The 23,598-nt window shown below is 37.1% G+C and overlaps 1 protein-coding gene across 5 annotated transcripts in view; it reads left to right on the top strand.

Moving 5' to 3' along the window:
• CARMIL1 (capping protein regulator and myosin 1 linker 1) overlaps positions 1-23,598 on the top strand; it is a 185,611-nt gene that overhangs the window by 80,392 nt on the left and 81,621 nt on the right. For all 5 annotated transcript variants that reach the window (XM_068671310.1, XM_068671306.1, XM_068671309.1 and 2 more), the window contains 9 exons: positions 1,499-1,620; positions 3,626-3,723; positions 4,049-4,119; positions 4,290-4,363; positions 9,245-9,320; positions 11,517-11,605; positions 15,373-15,467; positions 19,892-19,978; positions 23,378-23,481. In XM_068671310.1, coding sequence (XP_068527411.1) covers positions 1,499-1,620; positions 3,626-3,723; positions 4,049-4,119; positions 4,290-4,363; positions 9,245-9,320; positions 11,517-11,605; positions 15,373-15,467; positions 19,892-19,978; positions 23,378-23,481 — 816 coding nt within the window. The remainder of the gene's footprint in view (positions 1-1,498; positions 1,621-3,625; positions 3,724-4,048; positions 4,120-4,289; positions 4,364-9,244; positions 9,321-11,516; positions 11,606-15,372; positions 15,468-19,891; positions 19,979-23,377; positions 23,482-23,598) is intronic.

Below are 23,598 nucleotides of genomic sequence, written 5' to 3'. Positions count from 1 at the left end.
TTGTGACCTTATTTATTTCAGGTAATAAAATGCCATGGTAGCTAATGCTAATTATCGTTAGTCCTATAGAAGATCATTGCTGTATCAGGATTTATGAGGGAAAGTCCTGATTCCACTTCATTTAGCATACCGTTTTCATAAAATAACGTTTAAAGTGTAAATGTTTACATCTGCTTGTGTTATAAATGTGTAAGGCATATAGCTGAAGGCAGGTGGAACTGTTGGTTATTCCTTGTGGGACAAATGTTGGTGCTGCAGTTTTCCTGCAAGAAGCACATTGTCTTTGTGATGTCTGAAGGACTTGATCTCATGCTAGGCATCTCACAGAAAGCTTCCAAGTATAAGATAACAAATGGACAGAGTGATGTAGGAAGTAATATTTGTGGTGAAGAAAAGCAGTGGGAGGTTGCCCACTTGTTCATCTTTGGAGAGTGACAGCAACTCTCTGAAAGGAGTTGAATTAGTGGCAAAAGGTGTGAATATTCTCCTTGTGTTTTTGGGATAAAGCACTTCTAGAGTTAACCCGGTGCTGACCGTAGACATGAACTAAGAACTGAAAGTTCTCCAAGTACCAGTTTCAATTAAAAAATAATAATTTCTGTTGCATATTGTGCAGTGTCCCCATTAGGATTAAGACAGAAATGTACAGAGACAATGCTAATGTTAGGAGCAGGCTTCTTATTTTGTATACACTGTACCTAACCTCAAAGTGTTTGACTTGGGCTTGTTGGTTGTGCTAAATATACACATTGGAGAAGACAGAAGTATTACACGGCTTCCTGTGACACGGCCAAAAGCAGCAGCAGACCTGATGTGTCAGTCATACAGCAATCCAGTTGTATTCTGAACACTCATATATATGTATATATACATGTGTGTGTGTGTACAAATATATATAGAGATGTATATATGGCAGAGAAGGGTAGCAGAAGGCTTTATTTCTCCCCCTAGTTGAAGCACGTATTCCCCAGACAGGAGGCCTGTTAAGTTAGCTGAATTGCTGCATCCTTTGAACTGGGACATTGTATTACCCTAACATTTTCTTAAACAGCACAGATCAAAGCATTAGAGCTTTTCCAGAGAGTTGCAGCTGTTAAAGACTTTCCCTTTTTGCTCAAGGAAGCGGGCCCTGTTTGTTCAATAGTTTCCTGTCAGGCTGCGCTCACTTCTCCTGGTGTTCTGGGACGTGGTTCAAAACAGGACAATACTGTGAAAAGTTCTTGGTTTTGGAAGTGCTAACTGAGGTCAAGATCTTTGGAAGCCTTTATTCCCGTGGGAAGCAGGGCGCTTTTAGGAAAAGCAAAGTTTGAGTACGCAGTTCTTGTACATTCAAGAAGCTCAGAACCTCTGCCTGGGACATTGTCATGGCATGTATCACAGAGTAACAGATCCTTGCTGGCATGCAAAGCATTCAGCCGGCATTCAAAATGCTGTCCTTTTTACATGGATATGAATTAGATGACACCCAATTCCTGCCCTCATGCCCTCTTGTTTACAGCTGATTATGGAAACTGAGAAATGCAGCATCTCCATGAAGATGGCATCCTCGGAGGATGTGAACGAGGTGCTGGCACACATCGGAACCTGCCTCAGGAAGATATTCCCTGGACTCTCTCCAGTGTAAGTGTCTTGTAGGCCAACTGTAGCATGAGCAGATTGTGTGTAAGGGTGGCAAGCCACCGCCTTTTGTCCTTGCATCAGATGTGCACTGAGGGTACAAAAAAGACCTTGAGGCAAGCGCTAAGTCTTCATTAGGTCTTTTGAGGTATATGCAAAAGCTGTGACATGGTGCAGGCTCAGGTATGCTCTGTAGGGTCAAAAAAGCGTTTAGTTTGAAGGGAGTAATACAGGTAAATAAGAGTCATTTTTATTTTAACTTATATCGTCTGTCCAACCTTAGACAATTTAGGTCATAGTTTTTGGCTTGAGTGTATTCCTTTCCTCATAACCAGTTGTGATACTCAGTGAGTTTTGCTACCTTTTATTGTTTTTTCTCCCCAGCAGTAAATCTAAGTTGGAAGTAGAGCAAGAGGTTCTGTTTACTTTGAATTTTGTGCAATGATTCACAGGGTTGTGAGCCTTGCACTTCAACACCAAGCCCTGGACGTTGTCATATACTTTTTGTGGAATAACTGGCTCCTTGGATCATACATCTGATTTTCTTGCCTTTTTTCTTTTTTTTTTTTTTTCTTTCTTTCTGTATTGTTTTCACATTTTTTTTTCTTGTATTTGTGCTCTCCTCTGCCTCTGAATTTTATTATCTTGCAGCAATGCTCTGTAGTTTTCTTTCATTTTATTTTCTTCTCTCTACCCTTGCTTCATCTTCATCACTGTCTACAAGAAAAAGCAGCTCTACTATTATTCTCTTCAGCTCCTGGTTGTTAGCAATATTAGAGAAAATGGACCGTGTAAGAGTTTTCCAGGATGCATTTATTTTTGAGTGTAATTTTGTAACAGACATTAAATGTAAGTGGTCAGGCTAAATTTACATGTTTTATTTGGGGTGTGTGTCTATTATTCACCTTTCCTTTAGGAGGAGTAGGAATTTTAAATTCATAAACTCTAGCTGGCGGCTCTTTTATTTCCACTTTATCTCTGTGGCAGTATTTTTAACTTCCCTAATGGAGATGGAGATCTTCCTTCAAGAAGCATAAATACAAGTGAATATCTGTGAGCAGAGTTGCCATAAAACCGCAGTAATTATGTGAGAAATGTAAGCAAAAGAAGCAGAGCGAAGAAGGCAGCAAGGCTGTACGTGTTTTTGTCAGCATTTGTGAAGGCCTTGAGCTGTATACTTGTTTTTTTCTGGGCTTTCTGGAGAACATCGCTGGGGCATTTTGTATAGCAGTATATAGATTGCTTGGTTCCCAGAAAAGAAATCAAATTTCTTGCTCTTTTCTCAGATGGCATAGCTTTCCAAAATGAGGATGCTGGAGTTATGTAGCTGGTGTAAGATGGGAATAGGCAACAAGGGGGAAAGAGGTTTCTCCTATTAATATCTCATTATTATTTTTTTCTTCTGTTTTATGGAATTCTGGAATCTAAAACCATTTTGTCATTCAGAAGAACAGATACTTTCAATTTTTAAGACCAAGAAAGGTGTGTTTTTGCCTAGAAGAGGAAGAACACTAAAAATTACACCAATTAGAGCTAGAAGTGCAGCTTAGAGGCCATGTGTAGGTAGCTACTCAGTGAGCTCCGTAGCTCTTCACACTATGAGGCTTTCACTGCATAAAAGCACTTGAGTAGATGGCAGTAGTTTCAGGGTAGCCAGTAATGCTATGTCTTCCTTCTATTTTAGGCATCTTTGTCATAGTCAGGGAGCACAAGTCTAGTTAGCTTGAGTGATCTTGTCACAGAAATGGGCTCAGTTGTTCCAGGAGTCACAGAGTTAATTCTTGGAAGGAAAGAAGAGACAAATAAATGTTATTCCTGCTACCTGCATCATGATATGCTTGACTTTTAGGCAGAGAATTGAGATGTATTAAAGATGGTAAGACTTCCTATACACAGGAACTGGAAATTTAAAACCATACTTGAAATAAATTAGATTGGTGTGTGCATATAGTGATACAGGTTTAAAAATATTTTAAAGTCATGAATACTTTTTCCCTTTTGCTTTCAGGAGGATTATGAAAAAAGTAACTATGGAGCCTTCAGAAAGACTGACCAATCTCCAGGCCCTGTGGGACAGTCAGACAGTGGCAGAACTTGGACCTTGTGGTGAGAATGAATTTAGAGGCTCAAATATAAAAAGGTTGGAATTGCAGTGTCAGGAAGTCTAATTCTATTTCTGGTAGGAGCTTGTAAAGGTGTAATTAGTTTTAAGGTGTAATTAGTATGGAGCAGACTTCTGATTGGTAGGTGAAAGCACTATTTTAAGCTTTCTTGCAACCTGCCGGGTGTTACAAAGATAGGATGGTCAGTTTCTTTCAGCAGCACAATGGACACACTTCTGAGAGAAAAAGACAGTGAGTTTTGATAGTGTACTTTTAGATGTCTTGTTTGTTTTACGATTATGTTGAATACTTTCTTGGGTCATTTCTAGGAGGCTTTTCGCAGATGTATGCATGTGTGTGTGATTGGCTTGGATTTCCCTACAGAGAAGAAGTACAGTGGGTAAGTACAAGTCTTGTGCTGGAGCTCATTTCAGCTAACTGCACAAACGATGAAGGAGCAGATAAGTCATAATATGTGGGGAAGGGAGGAAATACATTCGATAAAGATGTATTATCTATGTATTGATGTAAATTTTATGTAAAGATGTATTATTTATGTGTTTTTAACAGGATGTTGACACAATTTATCTGACACAAGATACAAGAGAGTTGAATTTGCAAGACTTCAGCCATCTTGACCACAGGTAAACAATATGCAGTAATCATGGTAATACTTAGCAAATTTTCCTTGTCTCTTAACCTGTCCTTCCAATAGTATTTGTCTGTGCTTGCTAAAGCCCGATACTTCCATAGCTGTCACTTGAATGTCTAGACCTCTGAAATGACCATCTATAGCATTTTTAGTTTTCAGCACAAAGATGCTGTTTTTACACAAAAGCCCCATAAAGAGCACATTTCATTGTGGAGATAAATATATTTTGCTACTGGAAGCACTCCAAAAAGATAGCAGATAGAAAACATGCAACTACATTGGCAGGGAAAATAAAAAAGGAAATTATGTAGCATTTATTTTTGCAGAATCTTTCTCGTGGGGTATACAGTAAAGGAAATTATTTTTTTCAGCAAGTCAGTTGAAGGTTTAAGTTATTCAGCTGAAACCCAGCCAGTAGTTTCTCCACTGACAAAAGATGCTATCAAAAATATGTACTTTCAGAAAGGCATTTATTGAGGGTAATTTTACTATAAGATGCTGAAACTTAGCTAAGTGTTGTATTTGGTTTACTGATTTTATCTGGCTGAGAAAATTGGATTCTAAGAACGCTGAATCTGAAGATATTTAAGTAAGAAGAAATGGTAAAGAGTCTTAATTAAAATCCATCATTATACAAGAAAAATGCCAATTTAAAGAAACTGTAAATAAGACAGTGTGTTTGCTTCTTTGGGAAAGCCCAAGGGAAGAATTAAGAATCTGTCAGAGGTACAATGTTAAAATGTAACAGAAAGGATGAACTTGGAGGTTGGTAAATAAGAGTATTTTGGCTCAGCATTCTTTGCAGCTTTAAGCTACATAGTGTGTAAACTCACACACACATACACACAAAAAGCCAACAACAACAAAAAAAGTTGCATATTTACTCAGCTTTTGTGGTGTTTTCACTGTCCATACTGAATTCCATGGTGATGTTAGTACCCATGTTGGCTAATTCAGTAGTAACTCAAGGTAGAATACAGGGCTTCATGACAGGTGTAGCCAAATAATTTGGTCAGTTAAGACTTGCGGAGAGAAGCTAAGGAAAGGAGTACTACTTAGCACAAGAAAATGTGGGATGAGAACACAAGAATGGTTAAAATTATTGTGCTGAGAACATAAGTCATTCTTGAAAAAGGGACTTTCAGGTATTCATATCCAGCAGAAATTTAACACTAGAACAAGTTACTAGGAGTGAAAAATACTACTTGTTAATGAAAACTATAAGTGTTTTAAGTATTTAAAGCATCTTTTCTGGTTCAAATGAGTTGTCACTTAACTGTAGGTTTTCACTGAAATATACCTTACAAAATTCACATCACCAAGGAAATATATTTGTGTTGTTAATAAAAGTTTTTATTAAATGTCTCATGATTGCATAAGTCCAAAGATTCAAAACAATTTTAGATCCATTTACATGTGTTAGAACCCAACTTGAGATTATAGTTTCTTAGTACTGAGACTGGAACTGAGAAAAAGGTTCTAGATTGAAATTTTCAAGAAAAATGATTTTTTTTTTTAGGAAGTCAAAACCATATGTTATTCATTACAAGTAAAAATTAGGATCTGAGATCCCATATAATTCAAGAGTGTAAGCAAGTGTTTTGTCAGATATTTAGTAAAGTAAGAAGACTACATTAACAACATGCCAATGTCTCTTTGATTTTGAGAAACTTGTACATGTTGTCCACCTGATTTTTGAGATAACTGAAACTGTATACCTCATGCTGTGGAGTAGCTCTGAGGTGAGGTAGGATGAATATTCAGTTATCTAGATAAAAGGGCTATGCATTGCAAAAACTAAACTATTTGTGGTTTTCCCTTGTGAAGTGTTTCTGTTAGAGGTCAACATAAGATGGCATGAATTTTAGATGAATTTAAGTTCCCAGAGTGTCTGACACTTAGAGTGCGTAACATGGCTTGCCACTTGGGAACATGACTTCTGAGGTTTTATCTGAAGTTATGTTGTGCTGTGAACCATATAATTGTGTAACATAAAAAAAAAAAAAAAAAAAAAAAAAAAGGCAAATAGCACTTATGTTAAGTCTGCAGCACAATTTTCATCTGTGTTTTAGCCTTCAGAAATGTGGACATTCACAAAATCTGTTGTCAGAAAAGTGTGATTACTTAGATTTATTTTTTTTCGACGTTTAGATTTCCTGTCATCTTAAATACACTGGGGGACTGAATTGTCAAAAAAAAAAAAAAGTGAAAGCACTGGCAAAGTTTGAATGTTGTTGAAGCTTGCAGAGATTTTCTGCATTCCAGAAGAACAAAATCTGTTTTCATTTAAGATGGCAAGATGGCACAGATTTACATTTTGTACAGTCTGTAAATCTTTATTCTGGATGGTAATTTAGCAAGTAGACTAATAAATAAATGTAAGCAATTCAATATAACTTGGTGAAGGAATGTTAGGAGATGTCCTTGCTTTTGGAAATGGTCATTAGCATTCTTTCTTACTGCAAAAGAATTTTTAATTTTCTAATTTTTTTATTTCAATTTTTCTAACTTTCTAATGCAAAAGAATTCTGATCATTGTTAGTACCACATCTAGAATTTAATAGAAATAAAGTGAAAAATAGAGCAGTATATCATTTTGAAAAGGAAAATTCAAGAATAAGTACAATAAGGTTAGGTATGCTTAAAGTAAGACAAGGAATAGAGCTAAATTCCACAAGGATTCTCATTGGTAGGAAACACCTTCAAAAATTTAAACAAAATAAAAATAAACTATGTAACTTTAACTTTCTCTTTGTTTAACTATTAAATTTTCTCTTTAAAATTGGATGGTAAAGTGAAGAAGAATTTGATAGACAAAAGTTTCTAGACAGAATACTGCAGGAAAGGCAGATGTTCCCCTATCTTCAAGCATGTAGAGGAAGGGAGATGATTTTTTTTTTTTGCTGCTTTTTCTCCTCCAGTTTGTATTACAGAATTACACCAGTATCTCTGCTTGTTTGAAGTTTGAACAAACAGGCCTTGAATACTGCAGAAGACTAAACTATTTAAAGATGAGAATTTGCAAATCAGCAGGCTTGATTTATTTTAAATTATTCCTGTCCTGCTGTAGCAATGTTTCTTTAACTTCTTGAAAGCACAGCAGCTTTTTTCCACCAACTCCAAACACCCCCTGTCCTTCGTCTGTTTTCATCCCAGGCTTGGGAAGGAGAGGAGAGAAAGGGACAGCCTCAAGCAGGCTCTGCCTGCGGTCACCCTCCTGCCCAGGAGGTGCTGAGCTCTTGCCAGCTGCCCAAGCTGGTTTACCCAGGTAGTGTAAATACATGCAGCCAGTAATCGCTGCTCATTGTCCCTCTGTTCCTTTGGAGGAACTGGGCTGCTGTCCACCGCTGACATGTAACCACCAGAGGTGTTCTCTGCCCCTTTTGGGGTGGCTGTCCACAGCACAAAGAGCATTGTTTTTTTTTTTTCCACCCTAACATCCCACTAGTCAGTCACTTTTTTAACATTTTAAAAAAAGGTATAATGAAAAAATATAAGTATGGTAGGTGGAAATAAATCTGTATAGTTGATGAAGTTTGTAGGACTACCATGTCAGAAATGAATTCACAGTGAGACTTGATTCATGCTGCAAACAACGTGGAAGGTAGGCTTAATCCTTGAAGGGCACCACACGCTTCACTCTATATCTCCTCTACAAGTGTTTTTGGGAGCTTCACAGTTGGTGGGCTACAGTGTTTTGCTGCAGAGTGCCACAGCTTCTTACTGTCATCTCCGTGATGGGCTTGTACTTCCAAGTGCAGCAACCTCAGTTCTCAATATTTAGCCTGCAGAAAGTTTGTCCATATGATGTTGCCTTGTCTCTTGGCTTTCCTACGTGCTTAGTGATCACCCTGCAGTGTTTGAATGTTCATGAAAGAAGGTGAAGGAGAGGAAGAAGGAGGAGGATGTGCTGCATGCTTAGTGCAGATCTATGCCTACCTGCATATGCCCTGAGTGAAACGCTTGGGGGTGGCACTAGCTTATAAAAGCTAATAATTTTAAATTTCTCCCTGCAAAAACTGAGGCTCACACAGCACTATTTTGCTGATTGTGTACATTCACATACATCACAGCTCTTTGTTATGTTATAAAGGCAAGGGGTTTCTAAGTAACTGTTGAGTCTGCGTGTGGGTGTATATATGTATTTAATGCGTTGTGTATAAATGATCCAAGTGCTGTGCTGCTAAGTGGTCTGCCTGTGCTTGATGAATGATTCTGCTGGGGGGTGGCATGCAGACATGGTATTTGTCAATGTCTGTTACTGGCGGAATTTAGCAGAGGGGGAGCAGATCAAATTAAGAGGCTTGGAATAAAGAGAACGGGAATAATTTAGAATTTCATTTGTGAAATCCCTTTTACAATTAAGGAGGGTTTGTGCTGGAAGTCGCATTATCCTTTTGCAGGTCTCCTGCTTCCTAGGGGAATTTAACTATAGAGATGAGACAAGGATATGTTCTCTAGAAGCATTCAGTCACGGGATTATATTAAATCATCAGACTGCCAAAAAGCTTTTTAGCGTCACGCTCAATTATAATTAGAGGAGATTAAGAAGCTTAAATATGTCACAAGCTGAAGAAAAAGTAATGCTGAAAGTAGGAATGGCAGCACAGACAAATTTTGTGTTTAAAAATTCATGCTAGGATGGATGTCAGTTGGCCAGTCAAAAATTTGTATTAAAATTCAGGCAAGACACACAGCTGCTCTTTTTTTTTTTTATTTTTCAGAATGCAGAGCTTTCTGTAATGCTGATGGCAGTCAATTAGCATTGCAAAAGCAGAGGGAATTAGATATGAAGAGCACTTAAGAGACTGTTTCAAATGACCCAAACTGACAGTTATATGAAATGTGTGTAAAAGTGTTTTTCTTTTTCTAGAGACTTAATACCTATAGTTGCTGCTCTGGAGTATAATCAGTGGTTTACAAAGCTGTCCTCCAAGGATCTGAAATTAGTAAGTAACAAATTGAAATTGTATATCTGCTCTCACTAGGCTGTGCTGTGCCTTAGAGGATGCCATTGCATTTTTTAAGGTGAACTTTTTGAGGTAAATTCGACTGGGCAGTCTTAATTGAAAATTGTTTCTCTGTTAATCATGTTAGGAAATTATAGAAAGTTGGATGGTTCATTCATGCCATAGAAACACTACTGAGAGCCAGGTCTTGCCAAAATTTCACATGAATAAAGTTTGAAAATTTTATTTGGCCATAATGGTAGCATGTAAAGCTGCTCTATCAGGTGCTACCACAGCTCCCTCAAACAATATGAGGTGACTAAACAGGAGACAAACTGTAAAGCAGCTAGAAATATCTGTGGCTTTATGGAGGTGTAAGAAAAATACCAAGATTTTTTTTTTTTTTTAACCTCACATCATGGAACAGGCTTTTCTTGTAATTTTCATCTCATCTTGATGATTTTTATCTCCCAGTTGCCTGAAACTATCCCTTTAAAGTATGTAGTGACATGTGACGATGATATTCTTCCCCAACAGCATTCTTTTTGGAAAGTAAAAGGTGGGGAAACAAGTTGGACAACTGAAGAAAATACCAAGAAAATAAGTAATTAAGTGTCTTATTAAATATATGAAAATACACTATTTCTACTTAACCTGAAAGCCAATAGTTACAGGTTGAATTAGTGGTTTGAGAAACTGTTTTCTCTTAAGTTACTTATTTTAATAAGATATTTGGACGATTTTTTTAGCAACTTTTATATAATAAACAAATAAACTTTGTCAATATTGAAACTGCATCAGTCCTTAAAACAAACAAACAAACAAACAAAAAAACAACCCACAATCTTTCATACATTCAAATTTCAGTCAAAAATACCAGGAAAATACAAACTGTTGGACAGTAAATCCATGCCACAGGGACACTGCTGAGGGTCGGTGTGAGGTCAGACATATCCAGAGGCCACTGAATGTATTGTTCTGCTTTGTGAGTCCCACTCTGACATTGTGTTTGATAGACATGATCTGTAGTGTTTTTACAGTGCATGCATGAAACTTTCCACTTGCAATCGCTCTGCTGCAGAAACACCGTGATGATGTTCTGAATTATTAAAATATGAAAGGCAAAGATATAATTGGAGAGATAGTTGAATTGTCAATCTTTAGAAAACATTGTCACCTCTACTGTGTAAAGGATTAATAAGATTTCTGTGTGAGGATTTTTTTTTTTCCTTTTAGGAGTTTCAGCAAGTTTAAAAGAGTCCTCAAAAATGCCATACTGTCATTAGAGATAAAAATGTCCCCAGTATGAATGCCAGATTTTAAGGGTGGATGACAAATAATAGTTTCAGCACTTCATGATCATGACTAAAGTTCAGTTTTGGACTTCATCTGAATGTGTGCTGTGAAAAAAGACTAAGAATCAAAATAAGAGATTATAATACAAGGTGATGAGATACAAAACTCACTGTAGAGCTTTTGTAACCTTGAGGTTTTATCTCTGTCTGAATGAGCACAGCAAGCAAACCATTTTGTTATGTTTGGATCATGGTACTCGTAAATGTCTGTGCAAATTCCAGAATTCAGCAGGAGTATGATCATGAGATGTGATTTATTCTGTGTAGGCTGGCACAACTCATGCTGAAATACAGTCACCCTTCAACACTAGTCCCTAAGCAATCTTTGGAGGACATGTATCTGGAGCGCTCTTGCTCTTGAATTTTTTGTTTCCTTTTTGTCAGCCTTAAAACATCTTTCTCGGTGTTTAGTTGTTGTTCCTGGTCAGGCTTTATTCTCCATTGCACTAGTTGTAATTTTTTTCTGAGGGATTAGCATCTATGTGAATAAGATTTCTTCAAAAAATATATGAGTGTGTTTTTCTGAGCCCCAGGGTCTGGGGTGATGGTTTCTTTATATATTTTACAATAATTTTAAAAAATCTGACCCTTATGATTAGGTGGCCTGTTTCATAAATGACTCGCTTTTAGTTTGCCCTTTATTTTTTTCTGAGTCTTTTCCAGATGTTCTCTCTTGCCATCTGACTCTCTCTGGGATGTTCCCAGTATTCTTATTTATGTATGACAAGAAGCAGCTCATAGCCTGAATCCTGTTATGACGTACAGCTTATAGCTAACTAACTAACCAACCATATGTTCTATGTTTGTGTTCTTTAACACTCTTCTGTCTATTTTGTGGCAGTCCACTGATGTCTGTGAGCAGATTCTGCGAGTGGTGAGTAGGTCCAATCGATTGGAAGAACTGGTATTAGAGAATGCCGGGCTTAGAACGTAAGTAATTTCTTCAAAACGTTGCATTAGATGCTGCTTACTCTCAGCAAAAAGGATGTGTGATGTGTGTTAGCCAGAATAAGCATTAGAAAAGCTCAAGCTTAATGTCTAGCTTGCTCTGAGGAGTCTGTAGTCACAAATGTGTCATTAGGTTTTATAGAGGTTCCTTATGGTCCAGAAAATCTGGACCAAAAATATCTAAACTGATATTTTTTTAAGGTTCAGACTGGAAAATTGGGTTAAGTGGAGCAAAATGGGTTGGATAAAAGATAAACCCTAAATAAACTCACACTGTTCCTCTCCAAGTAGACTTACCAAGAGAAGTATGAAAACTTCTTTGTCATTTCAAAGTACTCAAGGTTTTGTTAAAAAGTGTATCATTCCATCTTGTATAACAGATTATAGTTTAATTCCCAAGAAAGCTGTTTTTACCTTTTGAGGATTACATTTGTGGTTCAAATTTAGTAATACCTCTACTTTAGCAACTTTTTTTTTTTTAAAAGAAGCAAGAAAGTAGATGATTGTTTAATCCTTTGCTATAGCCTTAAAAGAAAAGTATGTTAAGGTAAGATGTGCAGTATAATCCTTGTATGTGTTTTAAATACAGTAAGTTATAGCTACTAGGTATTTTTTTTCTTCTTCTCTTCAGAGCAAATAGATGCAAAGTTCAAATTACAAACTAGCCCTGATGGAAGTATGTGTAACTTGTTGTGGTGTTAGAGTAGCATCTGAGACTATGTAGACAAAATAAGCTCTAGTACTGATTCATGTCTGTCTGTGTTAAGAAACAACAAAGTATTGGAAAGGGAGAAGCAGAGCATCATATCAAAGGGAAAAAAAAAAAAGGCAAACAAGCACAGGGAAATGCTGTGGCATCAATTATTTTTCCTCCTCTTCCACTGTTTGTTGCTTTTTCACCCTTTTCTAAAATTGGCTTTGCACTGAAATACCTCTGGAAGAGAATTGCCTAAATGACTCAGGAAAACTGTGGTGGAGTTTGGAATTACACCCAAACTTTATGATCAGTGTCCTTAAAAGCTGTCATTCAAATATGAACACCTGATTTTAATCTTGTTTTTCTTGCACTTTGTGCTATGAAACGCAGTGCTAATCATGAATATCAAAAGATATATTGACTTACATTTGCACACTGCCTACAGTGACTTATAACTTGGAGCTGGTGTCAGTTTTAACAGGACTTGACAGATAATCAACCTGTGACTTTGGTTTTCATGCCTCCATCTACATGCACAGTGTTTGGCATTTTGCCCTGGTGTGTATCTGCTCTGATCAGTACTGTCTGTCTGTTTTTGTCAAGGACGCATTTGTCAGTTTTGCCAGTTATCATATCTGCTCGCTAGGAGGAAATCCTATTGTTACTGGGCCTCTTCACGTCACATAGCTCACCAACCAGCCATTTTTAATGAGCTGTGACAGACTGCCAGGCCTGTGTTGAGAAAGAGCTACCAAGATCAATGCTTTCAGAAACACCTGAGCAGCTGCAAGAGTGTTTCCTCTGGTGGCAGGGTCAGTTTGAGATGATTGCATTCTTTTCTACCTCCAGGCATTCATGTCTGTGATTTGGTGTGGGACAAGGATCCATAAACAGTTTTCATCCTTCTGGCTGATGGGATAGCAAGCTGTCATACAGTAGCAGCAGTAGTAGTAGTAAGGACACAGGACTAGTAGGCAAGTGTGGACTGGCTGTTGGGGAAAAGTGGGCTGTCAAATGAAGCCCTCATGTATGATAAGATTTCTGCCAATGTAGATGTTCTTGAAAATGTCATTCCCATTGCTATTTCTTTAGCAGACTTAAAGAATGTGGTCTAGGTTATTTTGGACGGCTTTAATGCATTAAGAGGACAGTAATGTTTTGATAATTGTTAGGATGCTAACTTAGGGATGTGATTATCCATATTTCAGTGAAAGGAGAGTAGTTCAGGGTGACTTGAACAAATGAGCTTGAAAAGAGTTCCATATTCATGAACTGCTTTAGAGGAATAGGGGAATATGTAATAACCAGCAGATTTTTGCACAAACCTACAAGATTCTCCAGTCTGGAAAGGCTTGTTTGCAGGAGCTGGTAAAAATCATCTGTTTGTTGTGCTTAATTCCTCTGCAAGCTGGCAGGCAGGCTGTCCCTACCACCATCCACACCGACTCTCGCTGCCCTGTTTCACAGGGAATGGATGCTACAACAGAGAGGGAACAGATGTGCCCATAGTGGTGCAAGGAGGGCCTCAGAGAGGTGTTGCAGCTCATCTTCCCCTGCGGAGTGGGCTCTGAATGTCCTTACATCACATTAGTTCTTCCCACACACACCTTCTGCTTCTGTTTCAGAGATGTTGTCTAGACAGATCTTGAGGAATTTCTGTCTGAGATCTCCTGATTTAAGTACAGAATTTATTGTTGAGTGTTTGTGTTTACATGCTGCTTGTATTTTAGGATAAGAACATGCTTGTCCTAAAGGCAGCTCATCATCCTGCATTTGCAGCACTGGAACCTGTTCTGCCCTCAGGAGTTCCTCTAAGGAAATGGGGTTTCAAAAGGAAATTAAACTTTCCTGGAACATCTCTGTACCTGAGCACACAGAGAGACCAACAACAGAGAGACCAAAGCTATGAGGCTATTACTGTCCAATCTCTGCTCTTTTCCAGAGCATGGAAGAGGGAGAAGATTGCTGTGTGAAGGAAGCTCAAGGGATGTTTTTTGATTCTTAACTCAACGTCTAACATAGATAAAGCATAAGAACATTAAAAGTATGGTCTCAGATTAACAAAACTGCATGGTAGGGTTAAGCCCTTAATACGTGATTGCTTCCCTGTAGGTACAAGGACAGGTTTGAGGAATTGGCTTAGAGCTGAAAACAGCCAACAGCCTTCTGACATAAAGTGAGGAATATGTCTCCACCAGATTCTGGCAGTGTTGTCATGTAGAGAAACCAAGCCAGCCTTGGACTTAATACTGTGAGCAGTGGTAGTCCAGCCACAGCAGAATGCTCTCAGAGAGGGTTAACATTCCCTTGCTTCTCAAGCACTTTTGGAACAGGATTTTGTGGAAGTGGATTTTGGTCATGCTCTACGGCTACCTATGACGCTTAGTTAAAAGTTCGAAGCTATCTGTGCTACTTGACCTGGCTGTTAGGGGCTTTATGCAACCTGACATATCATCATTCTCTCTCGACATACATTGCTGGGTCTGTGGTCAATGTGGTCAATGCTTCTCAATGTAAAAAGAAGCAAGCAAAGAGTGGTTTCAGTGTCCTGCTGTTCTTTGAGAGAGCTGCTCCTGCTGTTTTACAAGATCAGAATACCCTTGCTTTGTTGACTTTCTGATACATTGCAAGGCCAATCTTTTTGAGTCATTGTTGGTAGAGTTGCTGCAAGCTCGGAGGGGGAAGGATTAGCTTTGTGAGTGTGGGAGATAATGGTATGGAAGTTAACATATATGTCCCACCCATGCATGACATGGAGGAGACAGAAATCTTTTAAATTCCTATTTTATACCATCAGATCTTCATCAAAAGTAGCTTGAGCTTTGAGTGAGTGCCCTTCAGTCTCTTATATTACAGAATAAACAAATAATAATATAACCTGCTTTGAAAGATAGCAAATTAGCCAGATAAGCATTGTTTAAAACTATGAAGGATCAGTAGGGTAAGTTGGCTTCTTCTGTCTGCTAGTCCTTTGGCACTCTTAAGCCTCTGATTGTGCTGTTGACAGCGGAGATAACAGAACTCTTTCTCTCTCTGTATTCTTTTCTTCCAGAGATTTTGCACAGAAACTAGCCAGTGCCCTAGCCCACAATCCCAACTCAGGACTTCATACAATCAACCTTGCTAGCAATCCGCTTGAAGACCGAGGTACTGTAACATTTCTGTTTTCCTCTTTCTACAAACGTAATAAGGGGATTACTGCTGCTCCATTCAGCTTTGTCTGAATAACAGGTTATTGTTCTGTGTGTAATGCCATTGTAAATATCTGTTGTTCACAAATGACTGAGAATTGCTATTCTTTTTGCTTATTACATATCCATTAGCTTGTGGAGAAGTATTTAAATGTCTTAAACCAACCGTGGATTTCATTAGATTTCATTACACTTTCATTGAGGTTTCTTTTAAAGGAAGATGGAATGCAGTGAATGTTTAGAGCTAGAAAGAAAATAAAATGGTTTCTACATGTATATTTTTAAAGGCAACATAATCACTTTAAAGCTGAAGTGTGAGACAACTTTGTTGCTTGGATTATATTTTCCTGATGGTTTTGCATTTTTATTTTAGCCATAATTCCATAATTATTTCTGGTATTGAAGCTGTTCTTTTTCAGCTTTGTTCTAGTCCATAATGTTGCCAATTCTTTGCGATGTTCTGTAGTACTTACATAGCTGGCATCCTTATGTAGCTGAATACTGTTGACTCTGCAAGATGAAAAATCAAGCTGAATAGCCCAGCTTTTCTCCAACTAGACACTGCTAGGCATGATTTCAGTACATATCAAGTCAAGTCATTCCCCTCCCTTGTCTACTTTCTTTTCACCCAGGGCATTTATTTTTTAAAATAAGGTTACATTCTTTCAGTCTGCCGTTGACCCTTCAGCGCTGCCCACGTGAGATTTCCATTTGTTTCGCGTAATGCATTCCAAGCACATCATGTTCTTGGGATCAGACTAGCGTGTGCTCCTGTTGGGCCAGAAGTAAAATAGGAATTTTATGCAGTGAACCTTTTCTTGTGTTATTTGGTTTGTTTTGACAAAATTTTCCAGTCTCTTGGCTGACATGATTCAAAATGGAAAAAATCTTCGTTTGGTTACAACCTGACTGACTCAGAATGTTGTTAACACAGTTTTGTAGGTGTGTCTCCTTTTTCTTCATTTTGGTGAGGCGAAAAGAGATGCAAAGGGTATTTTTCCTCTCCCTCTTTTGTATCTCTTCTCCTTTTCACCAGAAACAATTACGAAAGTATTTTTGCTTTTAATACATTCAGAGTAGTTTTTCATTTAAAATTGTTCACATGAATTGCTAAGCACTTCTGACTATCCCTTGCCTGGTTCTTGAAAACTCCCTATCATGTGAAAGCCAATGCTTTGCTGCAGAACATTATTATTGCAGTGTGCTGCAGGCCTAACTGCATTATTCAATGTTTTCTCTTGCAAGTTGGAAAAAAGGCTGTCATATTGTTGATTCTACTTTGAAAGAAGTGTATTTAGGTTGTGTTTTATGAAAGGTTTCTTTTAAAAAGAACTAGGTTTGTTGTTTGTTTTTGTTTTGTTTTGTTTTTTTTTGACGTTTTGTTTGTTTTAAATCTTGAAGCCAAACAAATGACGAAAGCATTCAGTAGCTATTCTACAATGCAAGGATATTTTTTAAAGCATATCAGTGTGAGTACTTTCTTTGCAATAAAGCTATTTATTCAAGCAATTTTGGAGTAGCCACATACAAGATTTAAAAAAAAAAATGCAGAAGGTAATACTTGGAGAAATTAGTAGAAATTTATTATTATCTCAGTCTCTTCTATCATATCCAATTACAGGTTGACCTTTTAGTTAGAGAATTAGCCAAGTTATATAGGTACTTAAAAAGAAATTAACTATAATTGCAATGTGCAAATATTACAGTTTTCTAGTTTAAGAAGGATTTTCATGTCCTGTGATCTGATATTCATGGAGTGCAAATTAGATTTGACTTTATTAAGCCGAAGGGGCAGCGATCATTTCACAGGTAAAAGCTTGCATAATGAAGATTTATGTAAACATATGGATTTTAGAAAATATCTCTGGAAAAGTCATCTCTTCGGGCTCTAGGAGTACAACCAGATTATTTTGTAGTTATTAGGGAGAAAATGCCGAACTGTGTGAATAATGGAGAAGAATCTATCCTTGTCCCTTGCTTAGACAAAGAAAAAAACAAACACAAGCCACTAAGCTGTTTGTATGCTATTGAGTACCAAAAAGTAAAGACATTATATTATAATATTAATGCAACTGCCTGTGTTCCAATAGCAGGACTGTTCTTTTTAACTCAGACATAGGACCTGGCTTCATTTGAAATATAAAGCAGTGTTCACAAGATACAGTTTTGCACCAAGATCAGCCTCTTAATTTGTGATTAGCTTCCCTTAACAATACTGTCAGTTTTTGTGAGGCTAACACCTGGAAAGTTTGTTATTAATATTGTCTTTAAAATCTAGTCATGCTGAAGTGATGGAAGTTTTGCTTTTGACTTTACTAGGATCATATTTTCTGAAAAATAATACAAAAACAAGCTAACATTTGGAAATACTCAAAACCCAATCTATATAGTTGGATGTGTTGAAGTCTACTTCTGCTATTACTTCTGCTAGGAGGTTAGCACAAAGGGGTTGCTTCAAGAGCATCCTAGGGCCTGAGTTACCAGAGTTTATTTTTTCTGCACCTGATTCCTGTATCTTAAAACATAACAGATACTTCTCCCCCAGTGGTGGTAAGATGGTAAAATTCTTCAGCTTTGTTGGAGTGATAAGAAATATGTAGGTTGTTTGCTAAACGTTAAGATGGAGAGGAAAAATTACTTGCTGCACCTCTTACCCAAAATGCTTTGTAATAAAAATTACACTTAAGATGTCTTTAGTGATTCTCTTTGTATTCCTTTTCCTACTCTTTGGCCAGCAGAACTCTACCTTGAGTTTGAAACTATATATTGTGTTCAAAGCAGCTGAACAAGAGTGAACAGTCCATCACAGAATTTAAATTCGGAGTCTGTCTTAAGATAGATTGATCCTCCTTCAGAGGAGCTATAGATTTATTTGTTTATTTATTTATTTATCAAAGTAGGGGAGTTAGGAATGCAAATCCTGTTAATACGACTTGATGCATTCTTGCAGAAAGTTAAAGACATGGTTACCGTTGGATTTTACAGTAAATGATGTCAAGATGTCATCGGTCTAATATTTTGGCAAGACAAATAAAATACAGCATGTTGTTTTAAGCTGCATAGAAGATGCACCTCTGACCAGCATGTACACTATGCTTTTCATAGAAGGTTAAAAAAACAACACTGCAACAAAAAAACTCACGTCAGCAATATATATATGTTCTCTTTCATTATTGATAGTAGAAGGTGATAAAAGCAGAGTAAATGTGTATGTGACATACCACCAGCCTGTTTAATGTCTGCTTATGTGGAGAATGGTATCAGCTTTTTTATTTAATTGTGTTTGGAGCAAGTAAAAGGCTTTACTTGCTTCTCTTTCCCCTTTTCTTGCCAAGTGATTTGCAATAGAGGACTATATTTCACACTCAGGTTAAGACTTGAGTTTCTGTGTTGATTTAATCCTATAATAAATATTTCATAAAGTGATTCAATTGTTATTTAGTATGTGCTTTCTCAATCAAATTTCAGTCTTTTCCTGAACTGGGGATTATATTTACGGACTGTGGAACTTGGATACACTGAAAAGGGGCTTTAATGAAAAGACATGAAAAGAGATGTTGGATTTATGCTGAAGTAGTCAGCATCTGAATGAATTTTTACTGTTTTTGATCCCAAACAATTGTAATGTTTCCAAGTCTGCATACTGGCTGGTAAGCTACAGGCTGCTGTAATGAAATGAGATAAGTGGCCATTATAACTTGGTGGAGGTTTCAGGTTTTCAGGGAAAGTCCTCAGCCACTATACGTGTATCATAGTTTCTTTTATGTGAAGTGCATACTCTTCCGCAGGACTATTTCAGCTGACTGGTGCTTGTCTGTGTTTTTGAACAACCTCTTACTCTTTTATTCAACAAAGAACAGGGTTGGTTGAGGAAAAGAAGGCAGTATTAGCTAATATGTATGTGTCTCTCTTGCCTTGATATTGCTTCCTTTTAAAAGAAAAGGTTTTGAAGTTTCATGTGAAACTTTTTTTTTTTTTCTTTTTTTTTGGGCCAAACCATAAAGCTTCCAGTTTTCCCAAGTACTAACTTTTGGACATGTATATTTTGCCTTTGACCCCTTCTCAAAAGTGTGTGTGCATTAGTTTCTAAACTACTTAGAAATGAGTCAGTGATAATCAACAACAAAGTTCACTGTGTGTTCAGTGGTTAGCAAAGAAGGGATCCTGATAAAATCAGCCATTTCAAAGTTTTATGATCATAAAAAGTATAATTTTGAGCTCCACAGTGAGTACAGTTCCTCCTCTAACAGAGTTTGCCCTGCTCTGAATTTATACCAGTGTAATTGCTGGCTGCTCTTGGAAGGGCTGGGAAAATCTGAGATCACATGGTTGAACTGAAAACATCCTGAAAAATACTGCTTTCTCTTTATTCCCCAACAGGTGTATCATCTTTAAGCATCCAGTTTGCCAAACTTCCAAAGGGACTGAAACATTTAAATTTATCTAAAACCTCCTTGTCACCTAAAGGTATGCTTTACAAATATGCTTGTTTTTCTGTTGTAAAAGTTTCAGACTTTCATCTTAATAATACCTTTTGTTACAAGATTAAGTCAATTACAGAATGGATTACTTTATATATGTGTATTCTAAACAGTGCAGCTGCTTTTTTACCATTCCAGGTTGCTGAGCTGTGGGTGCAGAACTTTAACCCATCCAGTGCTTTGGGAAATAAACTACTTGCCCTAGATACGAGCTTGAACCTGTACAGTAAAGAAAGATTTAATTTAGAATTGGAATACATTGTACGTTTCTTTTATGCTTCAGAAAATGTTTGAAGCAAAAATGTGCAGGGAATTTTCCAAATAGCATTCGGAAAACTACTCAAATGTTTTTTGTGTGATTGCTTCATTTGACTACTTCATGAAATCAAGTGTTTTGACAGTGCCTGATAAGTGATTTGCTCTGACTAGAGACTTTTGCTTTGTAATTTGCATGTCTCTGACTTGATATAGTAGTTGAAATATACATATATTTTTAAAGTGAATTTATTCACTCATCATTTTTGTTAAAAAGAATTTATTCAACTCTTGTGGTTTTTTATTCTATGCTAGTTCCATTTTTTTTTGGTGACAAGCAACTGATTAAGAATCTTGACTAACCTTGCATGTACTCTTGAGAGTAGATGGTTGTGAATTTGACAGATAGTCATGCATTTCTGGTATGTTCATTCAGCCTGTTTTCTTCTTCACGTGTTCTGAATGATTTCAGAAAGTGCTTTTGACTGTTGAGTCAAGAGAACCCCGTAGCTGCATTGCCTTTATAAAGAGCAAATGCCTGCTTGATGAAGCTAATCAACAAAATTCTTGTCAGTAAAAATGAATTTTGATGTTATAAAAATAATTTGGAAGATTTTTAATGATCTTTTCAAAAACAATCTTTAAACAAAAGCTGCAAATATATTCCAGCTTCTCTGCTGCTGACCTTATAAGAATCCTAGTCCAGGCTGCATAAGCCATCCTAACCCATAACTGTCTATCTGTTCTCCATAGTGCAACAGGTCACTATTGCTCCATGGGAGCTCCTCAAAATTCCAGTAAAAAGTATAGGTGAAGTCTTAAAATTGGAATTGTTATAGAAGAACATGAAAAATCTCAGTTTCACCTCTTTGCTTGTCTGCAAAGCTGTCTATCTTAGCCAGTTTTCCTTCACCTTAAGAAGATGGTACTGAATTGGTTTGTGACTTGTAAGACTACTTTTGAACTCCCAATACTGAGGTGTTTTGTTGGTTTGCTTTTTTTGTCTGGGGGAAGCCTGGCTGTAGAGGAGACAGTGACATTGTTTAGGGAGGTTCTTTACTGACCTTGGATTCAGTAGACTCTAGGGTACATGGATTATTTTTACAGCATGTTTTCACCTCCAGAGAGATGCCCACACCACCATCATTTTTTTCTTATTATTTTTAGCTTTTTAATTTCAGAAATTCCGTACAATTCCTCACTGGTTTTGACCTTATTTCAAGATAGGTTTCTAAGATGGAGAAGGGAAGTTCAGATGGTAACTTCCCAGCTGATCTTTCTTCAAATATTGTATCTCAAGGTTCCTAAGAGCTATTAACACTCTGAGCCTCCTGAGAGCAGTAAAAGAGCATGATAGATTGTCTGCAAATGAAAGTGAGATTACTGTCAAAGTATAGAACGAGGTAGGTGAAATTCAAACAAAAGTTTATTGATCTGAAGGTTCTGGTTAAATGGAAAATTTTAGTATTTTTTTTTAGTATTTACTCATTCAAAGACAGGGCTGGATTTTCTGAACCCGAACCAAAGGCTAATTAAAAAATCCCTCATTCACATCATTTGGACTAACCCTTCATAGATGTGGCTGATTTTGGGCAGTTGGCTCTTTTTAAACATGAAACAAGCATAAACAGTATGGATTGTTTTATAGCTGTTCTTCGTCCCCAGTCAGTGGCAATTCCTAAATTCTCAGAATTGTATTTCAACAGTATATGCTGAACTAATACATTACATTAATTTCAACTTGTTGATTATAAATGCTCTAGAAGTTAAATAGACCTTTTAGACCTTTAAAAGTTTCAAAAAGTTTTCATTTGCTGTTTACCTTTAGGGATAGGGTACAGATTCAGCAATGCAATGTTAAGAAAAAAGAAAAAACACACTGAAAAGAAAAGTTTCAAGACTTGGCAAAGATGGCATTGTGCTGCAGTTCTTTTCAATGTCAAAAATCTCCTGAAACTAACAGCCATGCTACTAACACGGGAGTATTTCGTAATATTTGGAAGCTTGGAAAGCTAGAGCACTGACTGGGGATATATTTTGGTTTCCAGTGACTTGCTAGCTGCTTCCCCCACATGCTGGTAAATCCATTTCATAATAGCTTTTAAGTGAAGAGTGGATATGCTCCATCTATTGAATGCCAGTCCACCTTTACTGATCAGGAACTTTGAGAAGTTGCACTTTAATGTGTTGTAGATCAAAACACATGCCTGCTTCATTGTTCTGGCTAGGTACTTATAAGAAAATAAATCCGTTTGCTAAAGGAGACAGTGATACTTATGTAAGAAATACACACATGTAGCACTTGAAAGGCAGCAAGCTTCTACAATAAATTAAGAACTTGGTAATAAGCTGCAGAGCTCTCAGATGAAAGTTAGATGTGCTGGAAATAGCCACATCCTAATTTGTATTTGGAAAAGTTGGAGGACCTGGGGGAAAGAGAGCCCTGACTGGTTTGTTCCCAATGTGAGCTTTTTAATTTTAATGTGAAAAACATGTATTTTTCCTCAACAGGAAGTGAGTCTTAATGCATCTCTTGATATTTTAATTAGCTAACTGTTTTTCTGAAATTACAGGCAAATACATAATTGAAATATTTTTAACTTCTAGGTCTTGTCAGTTGCTTTTGAAGTTCTGGCAAATTATAATTGTTAATGCACTTGGGCTTCCACAGATACTTTTATCTAAATGTTATTTTTTGAGAGAGGACATTGCCTTACCATTATGCTGTAAATTCTCTTTTAAAAACCTGTTCCAAGATACAGTTGCACTGTTAAAGCCACTGCAGACATGGCAAAAATATTTATTCTGTGGATCTAGGACCTGTAACACACTGTGCCCTGTTTTATCAGAAGCACAGAGAGCACTCAGTTTCCAGAGCAGCTGATGAAATGTGGCCCAGGCAAAAACAGATCTTCTGTGACAAAGAAAAGTCTTGTATCTCCCAGGTGATCTGTCCTCCTCTGCTGCAGTATAATGGTGGCAACAGGAGGTCATTAAACATTTATGTATGACTGTGTTCACTGAAACTGTGCTCTTGCAGGATATGGCATTGGAGAAACTGGATACTGAGTTGGTTCTTTTGTTTTGTTTTGTTTTATTTTGTTTTGTTTTGTTTTGTTTTATTTTTCAGGGGTGAATAGCCTTTCCCAGTCACTGAGTGCCAACTCGCTGATAGCGAGCACGCTCGTCTATCTCGACCTCTCAGGGAACGCTCTCCGTGGGGATGATCTCTCAGTAAGCATGTGCTTTTTATTTGGGAATTAATGAAAGGATGTTTTAATTTATTATTAGAAGGGCAAAACCATTTTATTTAGATTCTCTTTTGCCTTTATTTTAGTACAGTTTTATTAG

The sequence above is a fragment of the Anas acuta genome, chromosome 2 (genome assembly GCF_963932015.1).
Source record: "Anas acuta chromosome 2, bAnaAcu1.1, whole genome shotgun sequence".
In the NCBI taxonomy this organism is placed as follows: Eukaryota; Metazoa; Chordata; class Aves; order Anseriformes; family Anatidae; genus Anas; species Anas acuta.
The sequence above is the reverse complement of the archived record's forward strand: the minus strand, read 5'-3'. Positions and strand labels throughout refer to the sequence as shown.